At 40.9% G+C, this 17,997-nt stretch overlaps 1 protein-coding gene across 1 annotated transcript in view; it reads left to right on the forward strand.

Annotated features, from left to right (window-relative positions):
• Nucleotides 1–17,997, forward strand: part of ANO6 (anoctamin 6) — a 116,685-nt gene that overhangs the window by 29,344 nt on the left and 69,344 nt on the right. Inside the window, exons 2-3 of the mRNA XM_063446946.1 lie at nucleotides 284–366; nucleotides 1,403–1,540. Of these exons, the coding sequence (XP_063303016.1) occupies nucleotides 284–366; nucleotides 1,403–1,540 (221 nt within the window). The remainder of the gene's footprint in view (nucleotides 1–283; nucleotides 367–1,402; nucleotides 1,541–17,997) is intronic.

Consider the following 17,997-nt stretch of genomic DNA (forward strand, 5'->3'; position numbering starts at 1 on the left):
ATTTCAACATTAGATATGACAAACAAAGGACCAAGTTATCTTATGAAACCTCTAATTTTACCTGAAATGTTCAAAAGTCTGCGCTTGACGATGGCTTATAGGAACAAATGTAAATGGCGTCTCTATAGGGGGAGAATATGGAAGATCTGTACTCTTGTGGGTATTGAATGGGATACTTAACATAATTAAATGTGCCCTGTATTTTGGGGGCTAGGGAGAGGTTGAGTGTGTTAATGGTTTATTTGTTATATATTTTGTTTTCATTGTAGTGTGTTTATTTTAGTTTCAGATGAAATGGAACAAACGATTATGCCCACCTATGGGACCATGCAGGACAATTTACCCAGAACTTACACAGCTGATATCGTAAGTACTCTCACTCGGTGTGTGCTCTTGTCCGATGTCCAATAGGCACAGAATCAACCAATTAGAACTCTTGTTTTGAGCTGGATAATGACACCCCAATGAGACTGCTGGAGGGGTTAAACTGTGTATGCGCTATGTTTTGATAGTGAAATGCTGCACATCCAGACTCCATATGACATTGATTTATAGATCATTAGCCTTAAAATAAAACACTGGTATTCAGTCCCACTGAGCCATTTGTGTGCAGTATCAGTGTATCACCCTTATCCCACAGCTATATATATATGTGTGTGTGTGCTTTTATTTTTTTGTATTTTTGTTCTTTTGGGTTAAACAGATGGAAAAGACAATGCTATTTTTTTACTTTAAATAGGTCGGGAAACCAGAACGTTCCAACCCTTCCCTAGCTTCCTGTTTTATTTTTGTGATTAACGCGGCTTATTCCTGCAGCATTTGTGGAATGATAAACCTGATTAACAATCACAGAGAAAGTGGAATTTCCATCGTCCTGCTGCCCAGTTGTACAATTAGGGATAAAATGACCTGTGTTCAAATCAGTCTGTGTTCTTGTTCGTGTGACTTCCAGAAGGCTACTTTAACACAGACGTTTCATTATATTGTACCAAATGTTGTTCTGGCTGTGAATATATTAACATATCTATTGGTATCAACATATTTTACAGAGCATGTTTTTAATAATCAGACAGTGGCTTGTTGAGACATTTATTAGATGTTTCATAGGGAATGTGAGCTCGAAAGTTTGTTGCCGTAGCAATGCTTTGTATGTCTTAAAAGGTCATTCTAAGCACTGTATCGTCCGATGCTGATTGTGTAGGTTCTGGTACATACGGCTCTCTTGTCACTGTGTCCCTGCATACCACAACCATTGAAATCATTACCATTTCTATCATCCATTTGTGGGTTTTAATTCTTAAAAATAGAGCAATAATTAGAAGATGAATCATACAAACATTTGAGTCAAAAACATTCAAAAAGTGTAAAAAAAACACTGTTCTTTTTTTGTTTTCAATTTAAGGTGGAATTCAATCAGAATGAAGATTCCTTATATTTCAATGATAATCAAAGGCGCATTGATTATGTTCTTGTGTATGAAGATGAGTTACTGAAGGAACAGCTTAAAAATACAAAGAAAGGCGTGCTTCGAAAACAGATGGTAAGTCTTAGGATTGGGGTGTCTCGCAAATTTTATGACTGTTGTTCATAAACGACGTTTGGGAGATTCTGAAGCCAGATATCTGACCAAGTACCTAAGTATATGCTTCGTAATGTGCTCACTATTATTATTTTACGAAGGAACATTAAGCAGGCCAAATTGTAGATATGCATTATCTGCAGTCCTTTGTCTTTGCAAATTGCACTAAATGGGCATGCTACATACCATAACCACTATAGATCTCTGTGTTGTCAACCACCTTATTTTGGTCAGATAATTCAGAAATAAGTATTTAATATTTTCTGAGAGGCTGCAGAGGACTCCTGCAAACTCCTGGTCTCCCTTTAATGCCTTTTCTGAACAGGAACATAAACTTATTATATTATTATACTTATTATATTTTTATGAATAGCAGTATTCTATTCAAAAAGCAAACCTGTGTTTTAATAGGTCTTCGTTCGGGTACTTTGTGAATTTTGCCAGAGTCTGACTCTCTTAAACAACACTGGATGTCCTCCTGCTCTGTATGTGGACATCCAGCATCTGTGAAATCCCTATAGGAAATATTGGTTCAATGCTTTCCCATTAACCTACTAAGCTTGCCACACGCCCAAATTTGGTCCCCCCCAATAAGATGACGTCGGAGGAGGCAAAGCACTGACCCAGCTCCGATGTCCCTCAGCGTCGGGTTAGTGCTCCTCCTCCTCCGACGTCGTCAGGTGAGTAATGGGTTTCAACCCTTTATGTGCTGACCAGAGGGCACTGTAATGTTAGGATTACAACTTTGTATTCCTAACTCGATAGATTCCCTTTAAAATTAGGTTCTAATATCTAAATAAATAAATCCTGTGATGTCTGTCTTCTGTTAAATCCAGCTCCACGTGTTATCAATTTAAAGATGTGTGTGGATTGTATGAGTCATCTTTTGCTGGCAGCTGCAAAATGTCTATTTATTTGTGTTTACATTTGTGCACTCATTCCTTCCTGAAGCATGGTAAAGGAATCTCTGCTCACTGCACCAATATTTATCCCAGATCTAAAAAGAAAACAAAATTAATTGGCTAGAAAGGTGTATTGAAAACAAGATATACCATATTATGTCTGCATATTTTAATAGGGGACTCCTATTTAACTAATATAAGAGCGGCAATGTCAAGTGAGCAGTGTCAACAAGAGTTAAAGAAATAAATAATAAATATCTTCCACTGCACTTACTGGCACCTTTTATCACCTTATGATGCCTCTGGCGCACTTATGCATGCTTGGGAATCGACAGAGAAATTCCGTAAGAGAGAATGGGTTCTAGGTGTTTTTTCTTTCTTTTGTTTTCTTCAAGCAGTTCTGTGCAGGAATGTGCCTTCCATACTGCACTGCAGTTAAGTTAACTCTTTTGATTCGTAGCCCAAACAGAAGTTTACATATCACTGAAGCCACCAACCCTTTAAAGCTTGTGAAGAGACGTATACAAATGAAGTGCAAAATAAAAATATACAACTTTTTTTTGTATTTCGTTGTATTTCACAGTTTAATGTGCAGTATCTTTAAAAATTTCGGAGCTGAGCAAATCTTGCAAATTGATATTATTTCAGCATTTTCATTGACCACACATTAAAAATATACAGTAATGTATTCCAATGCTATTCTGTGCAAGTCATATTAAGAGTCACCATTTGTAGCCAATCACCCTTAAAAATATATATATATGTTACACTTTTTATCATATCACAAAATTGTTATTATTCTGTGTGTTTAGAGCACCATTCCTTTTTTCCGTCATGGGTGGTCAGTTATTTATCCTCATGATGTGTTAATGTCTTGATACTATCTCCACGGTGAAAGGATCCAAATTTTACTAATTATGCTTACGGTCACCTGTATGGACCCAGTTAGTGCAGATTGTTAGTTCATATTGATGAACACAGCAGGGACATGATTAGGGAAAAAACACAGAAACCAGATTTATGGGCCAACGACTGCAAATTAATGGCTGCACGCGCTAGGTTCTTCCTCGGGTAACTTCAATCCTAAATACTTTAATTCCCCTTTCCTCCCCAATTGCAAGACTTGAGGCTTCCCTGAAGCTCTGTTTCCAGCTTCCTCTGCCCCCTCCAGATTTTTATACCTTTCACACCTCCAGTCCATTACCTCTTTAATATCAATATGTACGCCTTCAAATGTTATCCTGCATTTTTTACCCAATTATCATTTTTTTGTTTTTTTCTCCCATCTATTCCTGCGGTGAAGCAAGGGGGGTGAGAACGGGGAAAATTTACTGACATTCACATTTCTACATAGAACATGGGGAGGAAAAAACTCTTATGATGATAATTCAAAATATATAAAAAATGCAAGATGTTTAAAAGATGAAATAAAATGGATTACGAGCTCGAAATGTACTCTTCTTTAATGTGTTTAGTTGGTTGTCTTTGAAGAGTCTGCGAAAGAAAAGTGTGAATTTTGTTTGTTTGTGATAATTACAGATCTCATCTCCCAGAAAACAAACCCTATAAAATTATAAGGTTGTAAAACCCTGCAGCTTGTGTCACTTAAAAATACACTTTGAATGTGACATTGCATATTTACTTCTCTGCATGAAAGAAACCCTGACATTTGACCTTTTATTTTTCACATAAAGCTCCATGAATAATGGTTTGTTTATTTGTAATTATATAAACCAAACAGATTTTGAGACGTGATTCCATTTAAATGCTCTCTTGCTGTTAGTATGTTTGCAATGAGCTGGAGGTCTCTGAACTCGCTGGATCATTTAATTAACTCTTAAAAACTTTAACCCACTGCTATCCGGCGTCATTGCTGTGGAGAGACAGGTCTTCTGGCCAATGCACTGAAAGGCCAGGATCAGTAAGCACCACAGTGGAAGCTGGTCCAATGGAATCCGGTTTCTTGGCATTTTACGGACTACAAATAAATGTACTAGGAAACGGTGTCTGTTATGATTTTATTTGCAATTTCTCCCCTTTATTAATGACTGGAGATGCAACTGGTTTTGGACAGGGCATGGCATTCATGGGATTTATAGGATAGAGCTCAGCAAGTCACAGGGGCAGCTCCCCACCATCAATAAACTTCACCAGACTCCGCTGAAGTTCAGCAGATAAAAAATGTCTGTGTATAATATAGCATACAAACATGATTTACTTAAATAGAAGTTAAAATGACCGTACCTGTTTAAAAAGATTAACAGTATTTTTATTTATTTTTTGACAATTCTTTATTTAGTTTATTTTTTGGTGGTTAGCATACGTGCACATTTACAACAAAAATGGTTAGATAACATGAATGAAGAGTTAACATAGAATGAAGAGTATATGTTGGAAAACATATAAGAGTCATAGCTTAGAGTCATGTCTACAAATGCTCGCAGTTTAGGGAATAAGATCCATGAACTTGTGGCCTTAACCCCTTAAGGACACATGACATGTGTGACATGTCATGATTACCTTTTATTCCAGAAGTTTGGTCCTTAAGGGGTTAATGGCAACTGATAATGTAGATTTAGTCGCTGTTACTGAAACATGGTATAATGAGAAAAATGACTGGAACATAGCAATACCAGGGTACTCTTTATATAGCAAAGACAGGGAAGGCAAGAAGGGGGAGGGGTGGCCCTGTATGTGAAGGATAGCATAAAATCTAGCCTAATAAAAGTTAGTGAGGCGAACATAGAGTCCGTTTGGGTTACGTTAGAATTTGGTAATCACACAGTAACTCGTGTAGGTGTGATTTATAGGCCCCCAGGACAAATTGAAGAGTTAGATAATCTACTAGTTGAGGAAATAGCTAAAATGACAATGAAGGGGGAAGTTATCATCATGGTTGACTGTAATCTTCCTGATGTGAATTGGAAAACAAAAATAGCTGCCTGTGCCAGGAGCACACATGTTCTAAACTCCCTACTGGTATTGTCTCTAAAACAAGTCGTTGAGGAGCCAACTCGTAAAGAGGCCATACTAGATTTAGTGTTAACAAATGGAGATTTGGTATCCGATATTACTGTAGGTGAAAGTTTAGGATCCAGTGATCATCAGTCAGTGTGATTTAATATAAGAACAGTTACTGAGACACACCACACAAAAACAAAAGTTTTAGACTTTAGGAAAACAGACTTTTCTAAAATTAGAATATGTGTAAAGGAGTCATTATCAGACTGGAGCAACTTAAATGGAGTCCAAAAGAAATGGGATTATTTAAAAGCTGCACTACTGAAGGCAACATAAAATTGCATTAGGCTTGTCAGTAAAAGCAAAAAATTCAAGAAACCACTGTGGTACTCCGCAGATGTGGCCAAAATAGTAAAAAACAAAAAGTTAGCATTTAGTAATTATAAAAAAACCCAGAGTGAGGAAGACAGAATGACCTATAAGATTAGGCAGAAAGAGGCTAAGCAAGTTATAAGAGCTTCCAAATCACACACAGAAGAGAAAATAGCACAGTCCGTAAAAAAAGGGGACTACTTTTTTTAGATACATAAGAGAGAAAAGAAAAGTAAAACAAGGATTAGTTAGATTAAAAACAAAAGAAGGATGGTATTTAGAAGAGGATAAAGGTCTGGCTGACTGCCTCAATTAATATTTTTGTTCGGTATTTACAGATGAAAATGAAGGAAAGTATTTACAGTTAAGAAAAAGGATAAATTAGTCATTTATTACACGTGAGTTTACAGAGGAAGAGGTTCTATTTCCACTGTCAAAAGTAAAGACAAATAAGTCAATGGGGCCTGATGGAATACACCCAAAGCTATTAAAAGAGCTTAGTGGTGTACTAGCAAAACCATTAACAGATTTTTTAAACCAATCATTGTTAACAGGAGCAGTGGCGTACACATGACCCATGGGGCCCCGGTGCGAAAATTGATCCGTGCCCCCCCCCCCCCCCACCTCGCGCTTACTCTGCGCAGGCCGGGGCAGCAACACGGCGGGCACCTGGTCGCAGGGGTTGCAGGGCTGCGACCGCGGTATGTACGCCAGTGCATGCAGATGCACACACACTTAAAGGACCACTACAGACACCCAGATCACATCAGCTCAATGAAGTGGTCTGGGTGTCAGGTCCCTCTAGTTTTAACCCTGCAGCTGAAAGCATAGCAGTTTCAGAGAAACTAAGACCCTAATGTAGTTTGAGGGGAGCATGTCTTGAGGGTTTTTAGTAAAGGTCAGGCCCAAATATTTTATGTTGTCTGTCCTCCATTCAAATGTGTATTCTTTCTTGAGTCTCGCTTGTACTTTTGGGTCCAGTCTCAAGCCTAGTGCTTGTGTTTTAGCAGTATTGAGGGAATAGTAGGACAGCGCCCCGTATTCATTAATGAGTTGCATAACGTGGGGTAGTGATTTTAATGGGTTTGTAATGTACAGCAATATATCGTCTGCAAAAGCACTGATTTTAATCTTCCGTCCGTGCCAGTCCACTCCCTCTATCCCTTGGTGGGTTCTAATTGCAGTAAGTAATGGCTCTAAGGCGAGCACGTATAGCAAGGGTGACAGAGGGCACCCCTGTCTCGTACCGTTGGTAATATCAAATGGTGCGGACATGAAGCCAGCCTGTAGGACTTGGGCTGTGGGGCGGGAGTATAGGGCAAATATTTGTGCGATGAATTGCTGCGGGAATCCAAACCTTTCCAATACTCGGCGGAGGAAGAGCCAGCCCAGGCGGTCAAAGGCTTTTTCAGCATCGAGGGCTAAGAGTAGACCGCCGGGGCCAGCCCCCCTCATCCTTTCCAGTATTAGGGACAATTTTCTGTTGTTGTCTGTCCCTTGTCTCCCCATTACGAACCCAGTTTGGTCGTCATTTAGCAGTGATGGAAGTAGTTTGTTCATCCTGGTGGCCAGTATCTTAGCATATATCTTAGCATCGGAATTCAATAGTGATATGGGCCTGAAGTTTTTGCATTGGTCTGGGGTTTTTCCTGGTTTAGGTAGGGTCACTATTGTGGCTAGGAGCATCTCAGGGGGGAGTTTACCCGTATCCGTCGCCGTCCTAAACGTCCGCTCCAGCCACGGAGCTAATATATCTGAGAACGTTTTGTAATACGAATTAGGTAGGCCATCCGCCCCGGGGGATTTCCCCCCTGGCAGCTGTCGGATTGTATTTAGTATTTCATTTACGGTGATCGGTTCAAGTAATGTCGAAAGTTGTGTATGGTCTAGCTGTGGTAAGGGGAGTTTTGCCAGGTATGCTTTAATCAAATCATCATCTAGAGGGGTTGTTCCGGGACGGTGTCCTAAGTTATAAAGATCTGCATAATATTTTGCAAACTCTTGAGATATGTCTAGGGGATTTTGAATCTTTTTATGGTCTGTGGTGTGTATGTAGGGTATTTTGGCTTGTGCTAGCTTCGCTTTTAGCCGGTTTGCTAGGTATTTAGTTGCTTTCCCACTATGGTGGTAAGACGTTGCCCTCAGTTTTTGCAGACAGTATGCAGTTTTCGCTGCATTCAGTTCTATGAGTTGGTCATTTAACGTTTGTATTTGTTCTAGTAGGGCTGGGGACGGGTTAAGTTTATTTTGGGACGTTGCTATCGCCAATAGCTTTTGGCATTCTAAAAGGGTTTTCTGTCTGTTCTTTTTGAGGTAAGAGGAGCGCCTAATGAAAAGTCCCCTTACGACAGCTTTGTGTGCTAGCCATACATGTTGGTCCGACACCTCCCCATTGGAGTTCTCTCTAAAGTAGCTCACCAAGTCTTTGTGTACTTGCGACGTGAATGTGCGGTCGTGTAACAGCGACTCATTCATCCGCCAAGTTCCTCTTCCCTTGAATTGGAAAGAGTCGAACAGGGTTAGGTAAACTGGGCTATGGTCCGACCAAGTTATTTCCCCAATGTTACAGCTAGAGACTTGTGCTAATGTTTGTTGGTCCACGTAGAAGGTGTCGATCCTTGTGTAAGTGTTGTGGACTTTCGAGTGAAACGTGTAATCACGCTCCCCTGCATGAAGAACCCTCCAGCTGTCGTACATATTGTGTAGTATGATTGTCCTAGAGAGTGTTTTACATGTGGAGATCATCTGCCCTCGCCTTACTCCTTGTGGGAGCGCTGTCGTGTCTTCCTCTGGCGATGTAATAAAATTAAAGTCGCCGCAGAGGATCAGCCCCCCTACTTTGATCAGCTCAATTTTTTGCATGGGACGGTGAAGGAAGGTCTCTGCCCCTTTATTGGGGAAATACGCCGAGACCAGGGTGTACTGAGTGTTATTAAAGAGACCTACTAACACGATGAACCTGCCCTGCGGGTCTATTAGTTTTCTTTGCTCAATAAATGCTACATCCTTGTGTATTAAAATGGATGTCCCCTTCGTTTTGTTCTTGGACAGCGCATGGTATTGGTTGGGGAAGTATTTAGTGTATAGTTCGGGTGTCTTAGTGTCTTGGAGATGCGTCTCCTGGATACAAGCGATGTCTATCTCTTTAGATCTAAGTTCTTGCAGTAACAGGCGTCTCTTGCCTGGCGTGTTTAGCCCTTTTACATTATAGGTGACCAGTTTCATGTTGGGGTAAGGGCGTTTTCTGTGCTAATTTTGTGCTTCCATGGTTTTTTTAAGTGTGCCATGTGTTTTGCGGCATTTGTAAGTGCCCAACTTTGGTTTTGGATAGAGGAATGTATTTTCTTGGGGTGTAACAAGTTACTTGTATGGTGAGAGTGGGGGGTGTAGGGAGGGATCAGGACAATCAATGGGTGATGTACCCAGATGGGCTCCCATAATTGGGGCCGCGGTCCGCCACCTAACCAGTAGGTGCGGGTAGTAGGGGGGGTGCAGGTGACCTAGGGGCCTCAGAGCAGTATTAACAGTAGATTGAACAGTTTAACCAAACAGTTATTACTCAAAACAAATATTAAGTTTACAGGCAAAAGAGCCCACACATTTCAACACCGTTATTTAGATAATTGACAAGGTCCCTATGCACAGTTCATGCCCTGATGCGAAATCCGTTGTGTGCAGGGCAGAGTCAAAGTCTAACCAGCTATGATAGCTGCCAATGGTCCGGGCTTAACGTCTATACGACCATAACAGTTCGAACTTGTGCTGTGCGTTAAGGGTAAAAGGTTCTGTTGAATTTTAACAGAATCTAGGGGTTGTCATGTTGTTTAGTGTGTGTGTGCTAGTGTAACATATTTACGTATATCTCGAGCTCTTCACTGAGAGGACCATTCTGGCGACATTCTTGGAACTTTCGCTGATTTTTCGGGTCCACCGGGTGGCAGCGGCAGTCCCCAGTCCTTCAGCTTGCGGATGCCTTGTGGTAGATCTGCAACCATGTGGACCGCACCTTGATGCGAGATGAGGAGTTTAGCAGGATATCCCCAACGATAGCTTACATTTTGTTCTCTCAGGGTCGTGGTGATGGGCGACATCGATTTCCTGAAGTGCAGGGTTTCCGCTGACAAGTCCGCAAAGATTTTAATAAATTTGTATTCCTCAGGCATGCCTGCAGTTCTGCTGGCTTTCATGATTTTATCTTTGGCGTGGAAGAAGTGGATTCTAGCGATCACATCCCTTGCTGCTGTAGGCGGTAGATGTTTAGGCCTGTGCAGTCTGTGCGCTCTATCAATTATGAGTTGGTCAGGGTGGATTTCTGGGGTAACATGTCGGACAGATAGTTATGGAGATCAGCCGTCTGGACAGATTCTGGGATGCCCCGGAACCTGAGGTTGTTTCTCCTCGCTCTGTCTTCCATGTCTGCTAGTTTGAGTCTGTGTGCTTCCACTATGTTGTCCAGTTCCTGGAGTTTGTTCGCCAGGCTGTTATGGGCCACAGCATGTTCGTCCAGTTTTGTTTCGATTAATGCGGTGCGGTTACCTATCTCTTGCACCTCTTTATGTAATTCAGCCTTCAGCTCCTGAAGTTGCTTCTTCATATTGTTTTGTATGTTGGTAGTGAACTCTTCCATCATCTCTCTTATGCCTCCCATTGTCAGGGGTTGTTCGTCTGGTGCGCGAGAAGGTGATGTGTGCGGTGAGGGGGAAGTTTCCCGCCTTTCTTGGGTGTCGCCATCTTGTGCAGGCTCCTGATTTTCCCTCAGTCTGGAGGCCGCAGTTTTCGTCAAGAAGAATGAAGCTCTGTCGGGTTTTCCCGTTTTGTTTTTCTGTCTGTGCGACATGGTGGGTGCTTCCCCCTGTTAGTATATGTGTTTGTAGCAGGTTTTGCGCTCAGCGTGCCGTTTATTTTTGCTCTTTTGGTCTCTATAAGTCGGAGCTGATCTTACATCCGTCCGCTCAGCTCCAGCAGCAGGCCACGCCCCCGCTTCCGCCATTTTAAGACACTGAACGTCCATAGGAAAGCATTGAGCAATGCTTTCCTATGGGCGATTTGAATGCTTGCGCGGCTCTAGCCGTGCATGCGCATTCGGAGCTGAGAGGCGGAGAGATCCCCAGCGCCATGGGAGTCCGGCGCTGGAGAAAGGTAAGTGCTGAAGACACACACACACACACTCTCACGAACAAATGAATACACCATAGCTAACAGACACACTCACTTACAAAACATACACTGAGGTGGCCGGCTCCTGGGCCCCCAGGAGAAGAGGCTGGCCCAGAGCGTACATACAGGGTCGCAGGGGCGGCCGGGCCCGGTCGCAGCCGCGACCCCTGCGACCCTGGTATGTACGCCAGTGAACAGGAGTAGTCCCAGAAGATTGGGAGTTAGCGAATGTTGTGCCCATTCACAAGAAAGGTAATAGGGAGGAGTCGGGCAACTATAGGCCAGTAAGCCTTACTTCAGTAGTGGGGAAAGTGATGGAAACCAAGTTAAAGGATAGGATTGTTGAACATCTAAAATCACATGGATTTCAAGATCAGAGACAACATGGGTTTACTTCAAGGAGATCATACCAAACTAATCTTATTGATTTTTTTGATTGGGTAACTAAAATAATAGATCAGGGTGGTGCAGTAGACATTGCTTACCTAGATTTCAGTAAGGCTTTTGCCACTGTTGCACATAGAAGGCTTATCAATAAACTGCAATCTTTGAGTTTGGATTCCAATATTGTTGAATGGGTAAGGCAGTGGCTGAGTGACAGGCAACAGAGGGTTGTAGTCAATGGAGTATATTCGAAGCTTGGGCTTGTCACCAGTGGGGTACCTCAGGAATCTGTACTTGGACCCATTCTCTTTAATATTTTTATTAGTGATATTGCAGAAGGTCTTGATGGTAAGATATGTCTTTTTGCTGATGATACTAAGATATGTAACAGGGTTGATGTTCCAGGAGGGATAAGCCAAATGGCAAATGATTTAGGTAAACTAGAAAAATGGTCAGAGCTGTGGCAACTGACATTTAATGTGGATAAGTGCAAGATAATGCATCTTGGACGTAAAAAACCAAGGGCAGAGTACAGAAAATTTGATAGAATCCTAACCTCAACATCTGAGGAAAGGGATTTAGGGGTGATTATTTCTGATTACTTAAAGGTAGGCAGACAATGTAATAGAGCAGCTGGAAATGCTAGCAGAATGCTTTGATGTATAGGGAGAGGTATTGGCAGTAGAAAGAGGGAAGTGCTCATGCCATTGTACAGAACACTGGTGAGACATCACTTGGAGTATTGTACGCAGTACTGGAGACCGTATCTTCAGAAGGATATTGATACCTTAAAGAGAGTTCAGAGAAGGGCTACTATACTGGTTCATGGATTGCAGGATAAAACTTACCAGGAAAGGTTAAAGGATCTTAACATGTATAGCTTGGAGGAAAGACGAGACAAGGGGGATATGATAGAAACATTTAAATACATAAAGCGAATCAACAGAGTAAAGGAGGAGACTATATTTAAAAGAAGAAAAACTACCACAACAAGAGGAATTAGTCTTAAATTAGAGGGACAAAGGTTTAAAAATATCAGGAAGTATTACTTTACTGAGAGGGTAGTGGATGCATGGAATAGCCTTCCAGCTGAAGTGGTAGAGGTTAACACCGTAAAGGAGTTTAAGCATGCGTGGGATAGTCATAAGGCTATCCTAACTATAAGATAAGGCCAGGGACTAATGAAAGTATTTAGAAAATTGGGCAGACTAGATGGGCCGAATGGTTCTTATCTGGTGCAGTCTCACTAGGTTGTTGTCCTCAAAAGGAGCGGAGTGTTCGGGGGACATACCCAGAGGGAATAGTGCATTGCGTATTACTGGTGTGAGTGGGGAAGGAGTTTATATCAGGAAGCACTTGGCTGTAATTTTGTCCCAGACCTTTATGGTCGTATGGAGGGCAGGGATAGTATTGGGCATCAGGTGTCTATCATTTTTCGAAATCCATATGTATTGGGAAGGGAAGTCTCTTCCAAAGATTGTGTTCCAGGTCGATCCATTGTTTAAGCCCAGAGGGGGTGTGTAAGTGTTATACTTGTGTTAGATGTGTGGCGTGGACGTACTGCATAAAGTGTGGGAGTCCAAGTCCGCCCGCCCTGTTTGAAACGTATTATTATTATTATTGCCATTTATATAGCGCCAACAGATTCCGTAGCGCTTAAGGTCGCCCTTTTGATTCTGGCCCGTTTGTTGGCCCTGATAAATTTGTTTATATTTGTTTGTAAAGATACTGCCTAGATTAGTATCGGTAGGGTCTGGAATAACAGTATATTTTTACCAACTAATGAGCTGTAATGTTTAAAGTGTCTATTTAAAGCAGATTTGTCACCTTTCTTTTTGTTTCAATAGTCTAAATCTACCCTACCCCTCAGGCAGTGGTTTTTCTTTTATTTTTTTTTATTTTTTGCACACTGTGCAAATGCTCTTGCTGCTTCCGTAACACTGTAGCATTTTCCTTTCTTCCACACTCCCTACATCCAGCTTTTCTCTGTCCCAGAAGTTTCTGCCCGCTAGTAAGAAGCGAAGGAGAGGACAAGTGAGTTCTGGGGACACCAGAGAATTGTTCCCAGAAAGTGCTAAGTTCAGGGTGCTGAAACAGCACGGTCTGCATAGTCCACCCTTAGTTAGCTGGCCTGCTGGATTTACATGTAGTCTGGTGTCACTGGCCACGGATATCCTGCTTCACAGTACGCCGATGTTGGTGGGGAGGGGGGGGGATATGGATTCTGGTTTGGATATGAAAGCAAGAGTATAGCATAGGGTATGTGTATTCTTATAAATGCATCCTGTATTTTCGGTTGATAAGATTCTGAAATTAGGCCCATCATTATTGTCAGCACCATGCCCAATGGGCTCTTAATATAGCCCTGTGTACCAGCACACAAACTGTAAAGAACTTTGCACCAAAGCAATTTTCCATTGGATTTTAAAGGAACACTATAGTCACCTAAATTACTTTAGCTAAATAAAGCAGTTTTAGTGTATAGATCATTCCCCTGCAATTTCACTGCTCAATTCACTGTCATTTAGGAGTTAAATCACGTTGTTTCTGTTGATGCAGCCATAGCCACACCTCCCCTGGCTATGATTGACAGAGCCTACATAAAAAAAAAACTGGTTTCACTTTCAAACAGATGTAATTTACCTTAAATAATTGTATCTCAATCTCTAAATTGAATTTTAACCACGTACAGGAGGCTCTTGCAGGGTCTAGCAAGCTATTAACATAGCAGGGGATAAGAAAATCTTAATTAAACAGAACTTGCAATAAAGAAAGCATAAAAACGGGCTCTCTTTACAGGAAGTGTTTATGGAAGGCTGTGCAAGTCACATGCAGGGAGGTGTGACTAGGGTTCATAAACAAAGGGATTTAACTCCTAAATGGTAGAGGATTGAGCAGTGAGGCTGCAGGGGCATGTTCTATACACCAAAACTGCTTAATTAAGCTAAAGTTGTTCAGGTGACTATAGTGTCCCTTTAATTAGTAACTGGATACAGGAGGCTTGTGATAGACTAATACATTAGCGGAGATGAAAGGTATCACCAAAGGTTATGTTGTCTATGATATCTGCAGCCTTAAATTATAATGTAGAAAAGGTTTCTGTTTTTTTTGTTTAATTTATTTATTCTAAAAGATAATTTTTGATCCACGCCCTTAAACCGCAGAGGGCAAACTTGGAAGCAGTCTTTCTGAGAGAACTGAAAATGTTTTTTTACAACACACCAAATATAGTCCCTGTGTTACAGTGCAAGCTATGTGGTTTGAAGCTTTTTAAAAACCGGTCTTGCAGCATTCCAAAACCTCTTTCCGTTTTCAATGTGTGCCCTTTTAAGAAAGGTTTCTATAATGATCCAAAAAGCTTTGTAAGGAACTCTTAATAAGCCCCTTGGATTTAAGGCCCTGATAAGAAGAACTGTCCCATCCATATTTTACATTTTTTTTGGTTTTTAATGTTTTGTTTTTGAATTGTCTTCTCGCCCACTCTTATAATTGCATATGTCACCGTTGATCTCCAATTGCAGTCCTCTGCCTTGTTATACACCACATGAATGGAATATACAAACCACCACACCTTCCTGGCCACGTGAACAAAAACCTCAACCTCTTGTCCCATTATGTCCGCCCTCGTAATGTCCGCCCTCGTAATGTCCAGCTACTTCCATGTTTTGTCAGATATTTATCTTACCAGTGTTGCAAAGGTACGAAATTTTCCAAACGAAGTGAACATCCAATAATTACTTCCCCGTACATTTTGTTACAATGCAGTCGGGCCTATGTCACTATGTCTGTATATACTGTATCTTATGACTGCTGTAGCTCTCTGCTCCCCCCTCCATGCACAGATGTCACTGAGAATGTATATTTCCTTTTGCTGTGTTTGTACGGCACATACTTATACAAATACCAGTAAACGCTAAAATTCTCCTTTTTAGGTTACTATGGAGAAGCTAAAGCCTTGGCTTACATCTATTCCTCCATTTATCTGTGATTACAGCAATCAATAAGCAGGTCTAACCATTGTAGAAGCTGTTAATTTCAAATCATCGGAATCAAAGTGTTGCCAAATGCTGAGCTGCACATCCCATAATGAACTGCTTGGCAATGCTGTACATATCCTACAGACTGCTGTTTGACAGCTCCCGTAATGCTCGGATTGGATGACAGGTGTCATGAGTTTGGGCATTCACAGTAGGAAGCTGCAAACCCTGAGGAATTGCTGTAAGCACAAGGATTCGAAAGGTGTTTTATTTTTTTTTTATTTATTTATTTTTTTAAATCTTTCCATATTTTATTGATAATGCATTGCAATGCAGCCTGGGATCTCTCTCTATATGTTAGGTCAGGATCTGCGGAGACAGTCAGTGCTAGTTTGTCTCCCCAGCCCCTCTCATAGGATATCATTTTTGGAAGAGGGACTGAATTGAGATCAGCAGCCACTACCTGACCGTCTCTCTCCCACCAGTCTCCGGCAGATCAGGTCTGTCCTGAAGATTTCTCGAGACTTAAAGAACCCTTACCCAAATGCTAACTTTATACTGTAAAAATAAATTGAGGGGAAACTATAAACCACTCTATCTACAAGTCTGTTTCTCACAGTTCAGCCTAACACATCCTACTCAAGAAGCACTGCGTTGGTTTATTTGTAATCTTTACTTGCATCATTATGTTGGGTTCTGGAGCGTAGGGGAATTCCTTTGGGGCGTTCTGTTGCTAGTAGTTAGCGTCCCGGAGGTATAGTTAATGAGTTATAAGCACAGTACTAAAGAAAGCATCCTGGAATTCCTTACGCCGTCACCCAGTAAGATATATATTTTATATATACAGAATAAACAGAGTATGTAAGTGTATGGGTCTATTTATGAGACCTTCTTCTCCAGGATTCCATTGTTGTAGTGAAACATGATTCAGTATACAGGCAGATGTTAACAAGTCCATGTTCATTAATATTTGTATTAATTATTAGTGAAACATTTGACATTGTTCGGGAAGGCTGACCTATTCGTTATAGTGATGTCTGGTACGATAAGAATTATTTCTACCAAAGTGCAACTTTCTCTTGACGTCTTACATATGTGGACTTGTTTTGTTATACCAGAGCGGTATTGTGTAAACCAGTTAGTCGCTCAGTACAATGTATAGATGTGAGATAATGAAAATTACCTGCAATATAGTAAAAGTAACTCTGATCACTTGCAATGTTAGCAGAGTTAAAAAAAAATAAAAAAAATGGTTTTATACTTTCACATGTAACGTGTAGGATGTTTCCACTGTATGTTTACTTTTAGCCGTGTTGTCTGCTTTATTGGAAATGTCTGCCACAGAAAAGGGTGCTGAGGCATCAAGTGCCTCCATCCCTGGATGTTGCCCTGTCTTTGATGTACATACAAATACAGAAAGAGAAGTCCTGCGCTTAAGCAGCAAGGACTACAACACACATCAGCCCCAATATATAGTAAAAACCAAAGAAAAGAAAATGTTACTTGCGCTTTCTCCTTAATCCCTATGTATATTTAGACAAATGGAGGTCATTTAGTTGGCAGGCGGGCATTCCCTCCAATGGCCATTGGAGCAACTAAATGACCTCCATTTGTCTAAATATACATAGGGATTAAGGAGAAAGCGCAAGTAACATTTTCTTTTCTTTGGTTTTTACTATATATTGGGGCTGATGTGTGTTGTAGTCCTTGCTGCTTAAGCGCAGGACTTCTCTTTTTGTATTTGTATTTACTTTGCATCACACAGCCTGGTTACAATGCTGCTACCCATCCCATGTGTTCCCTATTAAGGGTTAATAAGTATAGGGGTGTGTATAAAAAATACCCCTTTCTGTCTCATTAGAGATATCTTTGCCAGAAGCTCAAGGAAGCAGGCTGAAGGGTCAGTGTTAGGACCCGCTTAGGGGGGTCTGCCTTGACGTTGGCAGGCGGGCATTCCCTCCAATGGCCTTTGATGTACATGACAACATATTGGCTATACAGATTATGGGTTTACGTTGCATAAAATGTTGAGAAGAGGAGTTCTTTGTGGTGTTTTTTGTTTTTAATTTATATAAACAAAAATTATTCTCTTAGCCCTTTGAATTAAAGGGACACTCACTTTAATTGAAAATAAATAAACGTTTAATTATACAATGTAATCAGATACAATTACAGTGTAATGAGTAAACATGTAATGTGAAAATGGTTCAGGGCACTGGCTGGGTTTATTTTAAAGGAAAACAAACTTTATAGAGGGTTTTTTTTTTTTTTTTCATATTATGTTTTCTTCTCCCTGTATTTAACAAATCTGTATTTCTGAGATGTGAAGAATAACATTAAGTGCACAAATTCACACCTCTTATCCTGCTAGTGGGCACCGCCATCTTGGCTCCATGTCCAGTGTTGTTATGAGTTCTGACATTTTGCACCTGGCAGTCCGGTTAGAACACACATGGCAGAGGAGAAATTACAATGTTTCTGATTCTACTCCTAGTTTACAATGTGTGCCTTCACTGAACTGGATTGGAATGTAATTTGCAATATGTATAATAATATAAATGCAATAGTAAAGGGCGCATCACATGAAAATCTTAACACAGAATAGGTTATATTTAATGTTTTATTCAAGCCTGTAATTTCCCCTTTTCCCCTTTAAGGAACCACC

Source organism: Pelobates fuscus, chromosome 3 (assembly GCF_036172605.1).
Source record: "Pelobates fuscus isolate aPelFus1 chromosome 3, aPelFus1.pri, whole genome shotgun sequence".
Classification (NCBI taxonomy): domain Eukaryota; kingdom Metazoa; phylum Chordata; class Amphibia; order Anura; family Pelobatidae; genus Pelobates; species Pelobates fuscus.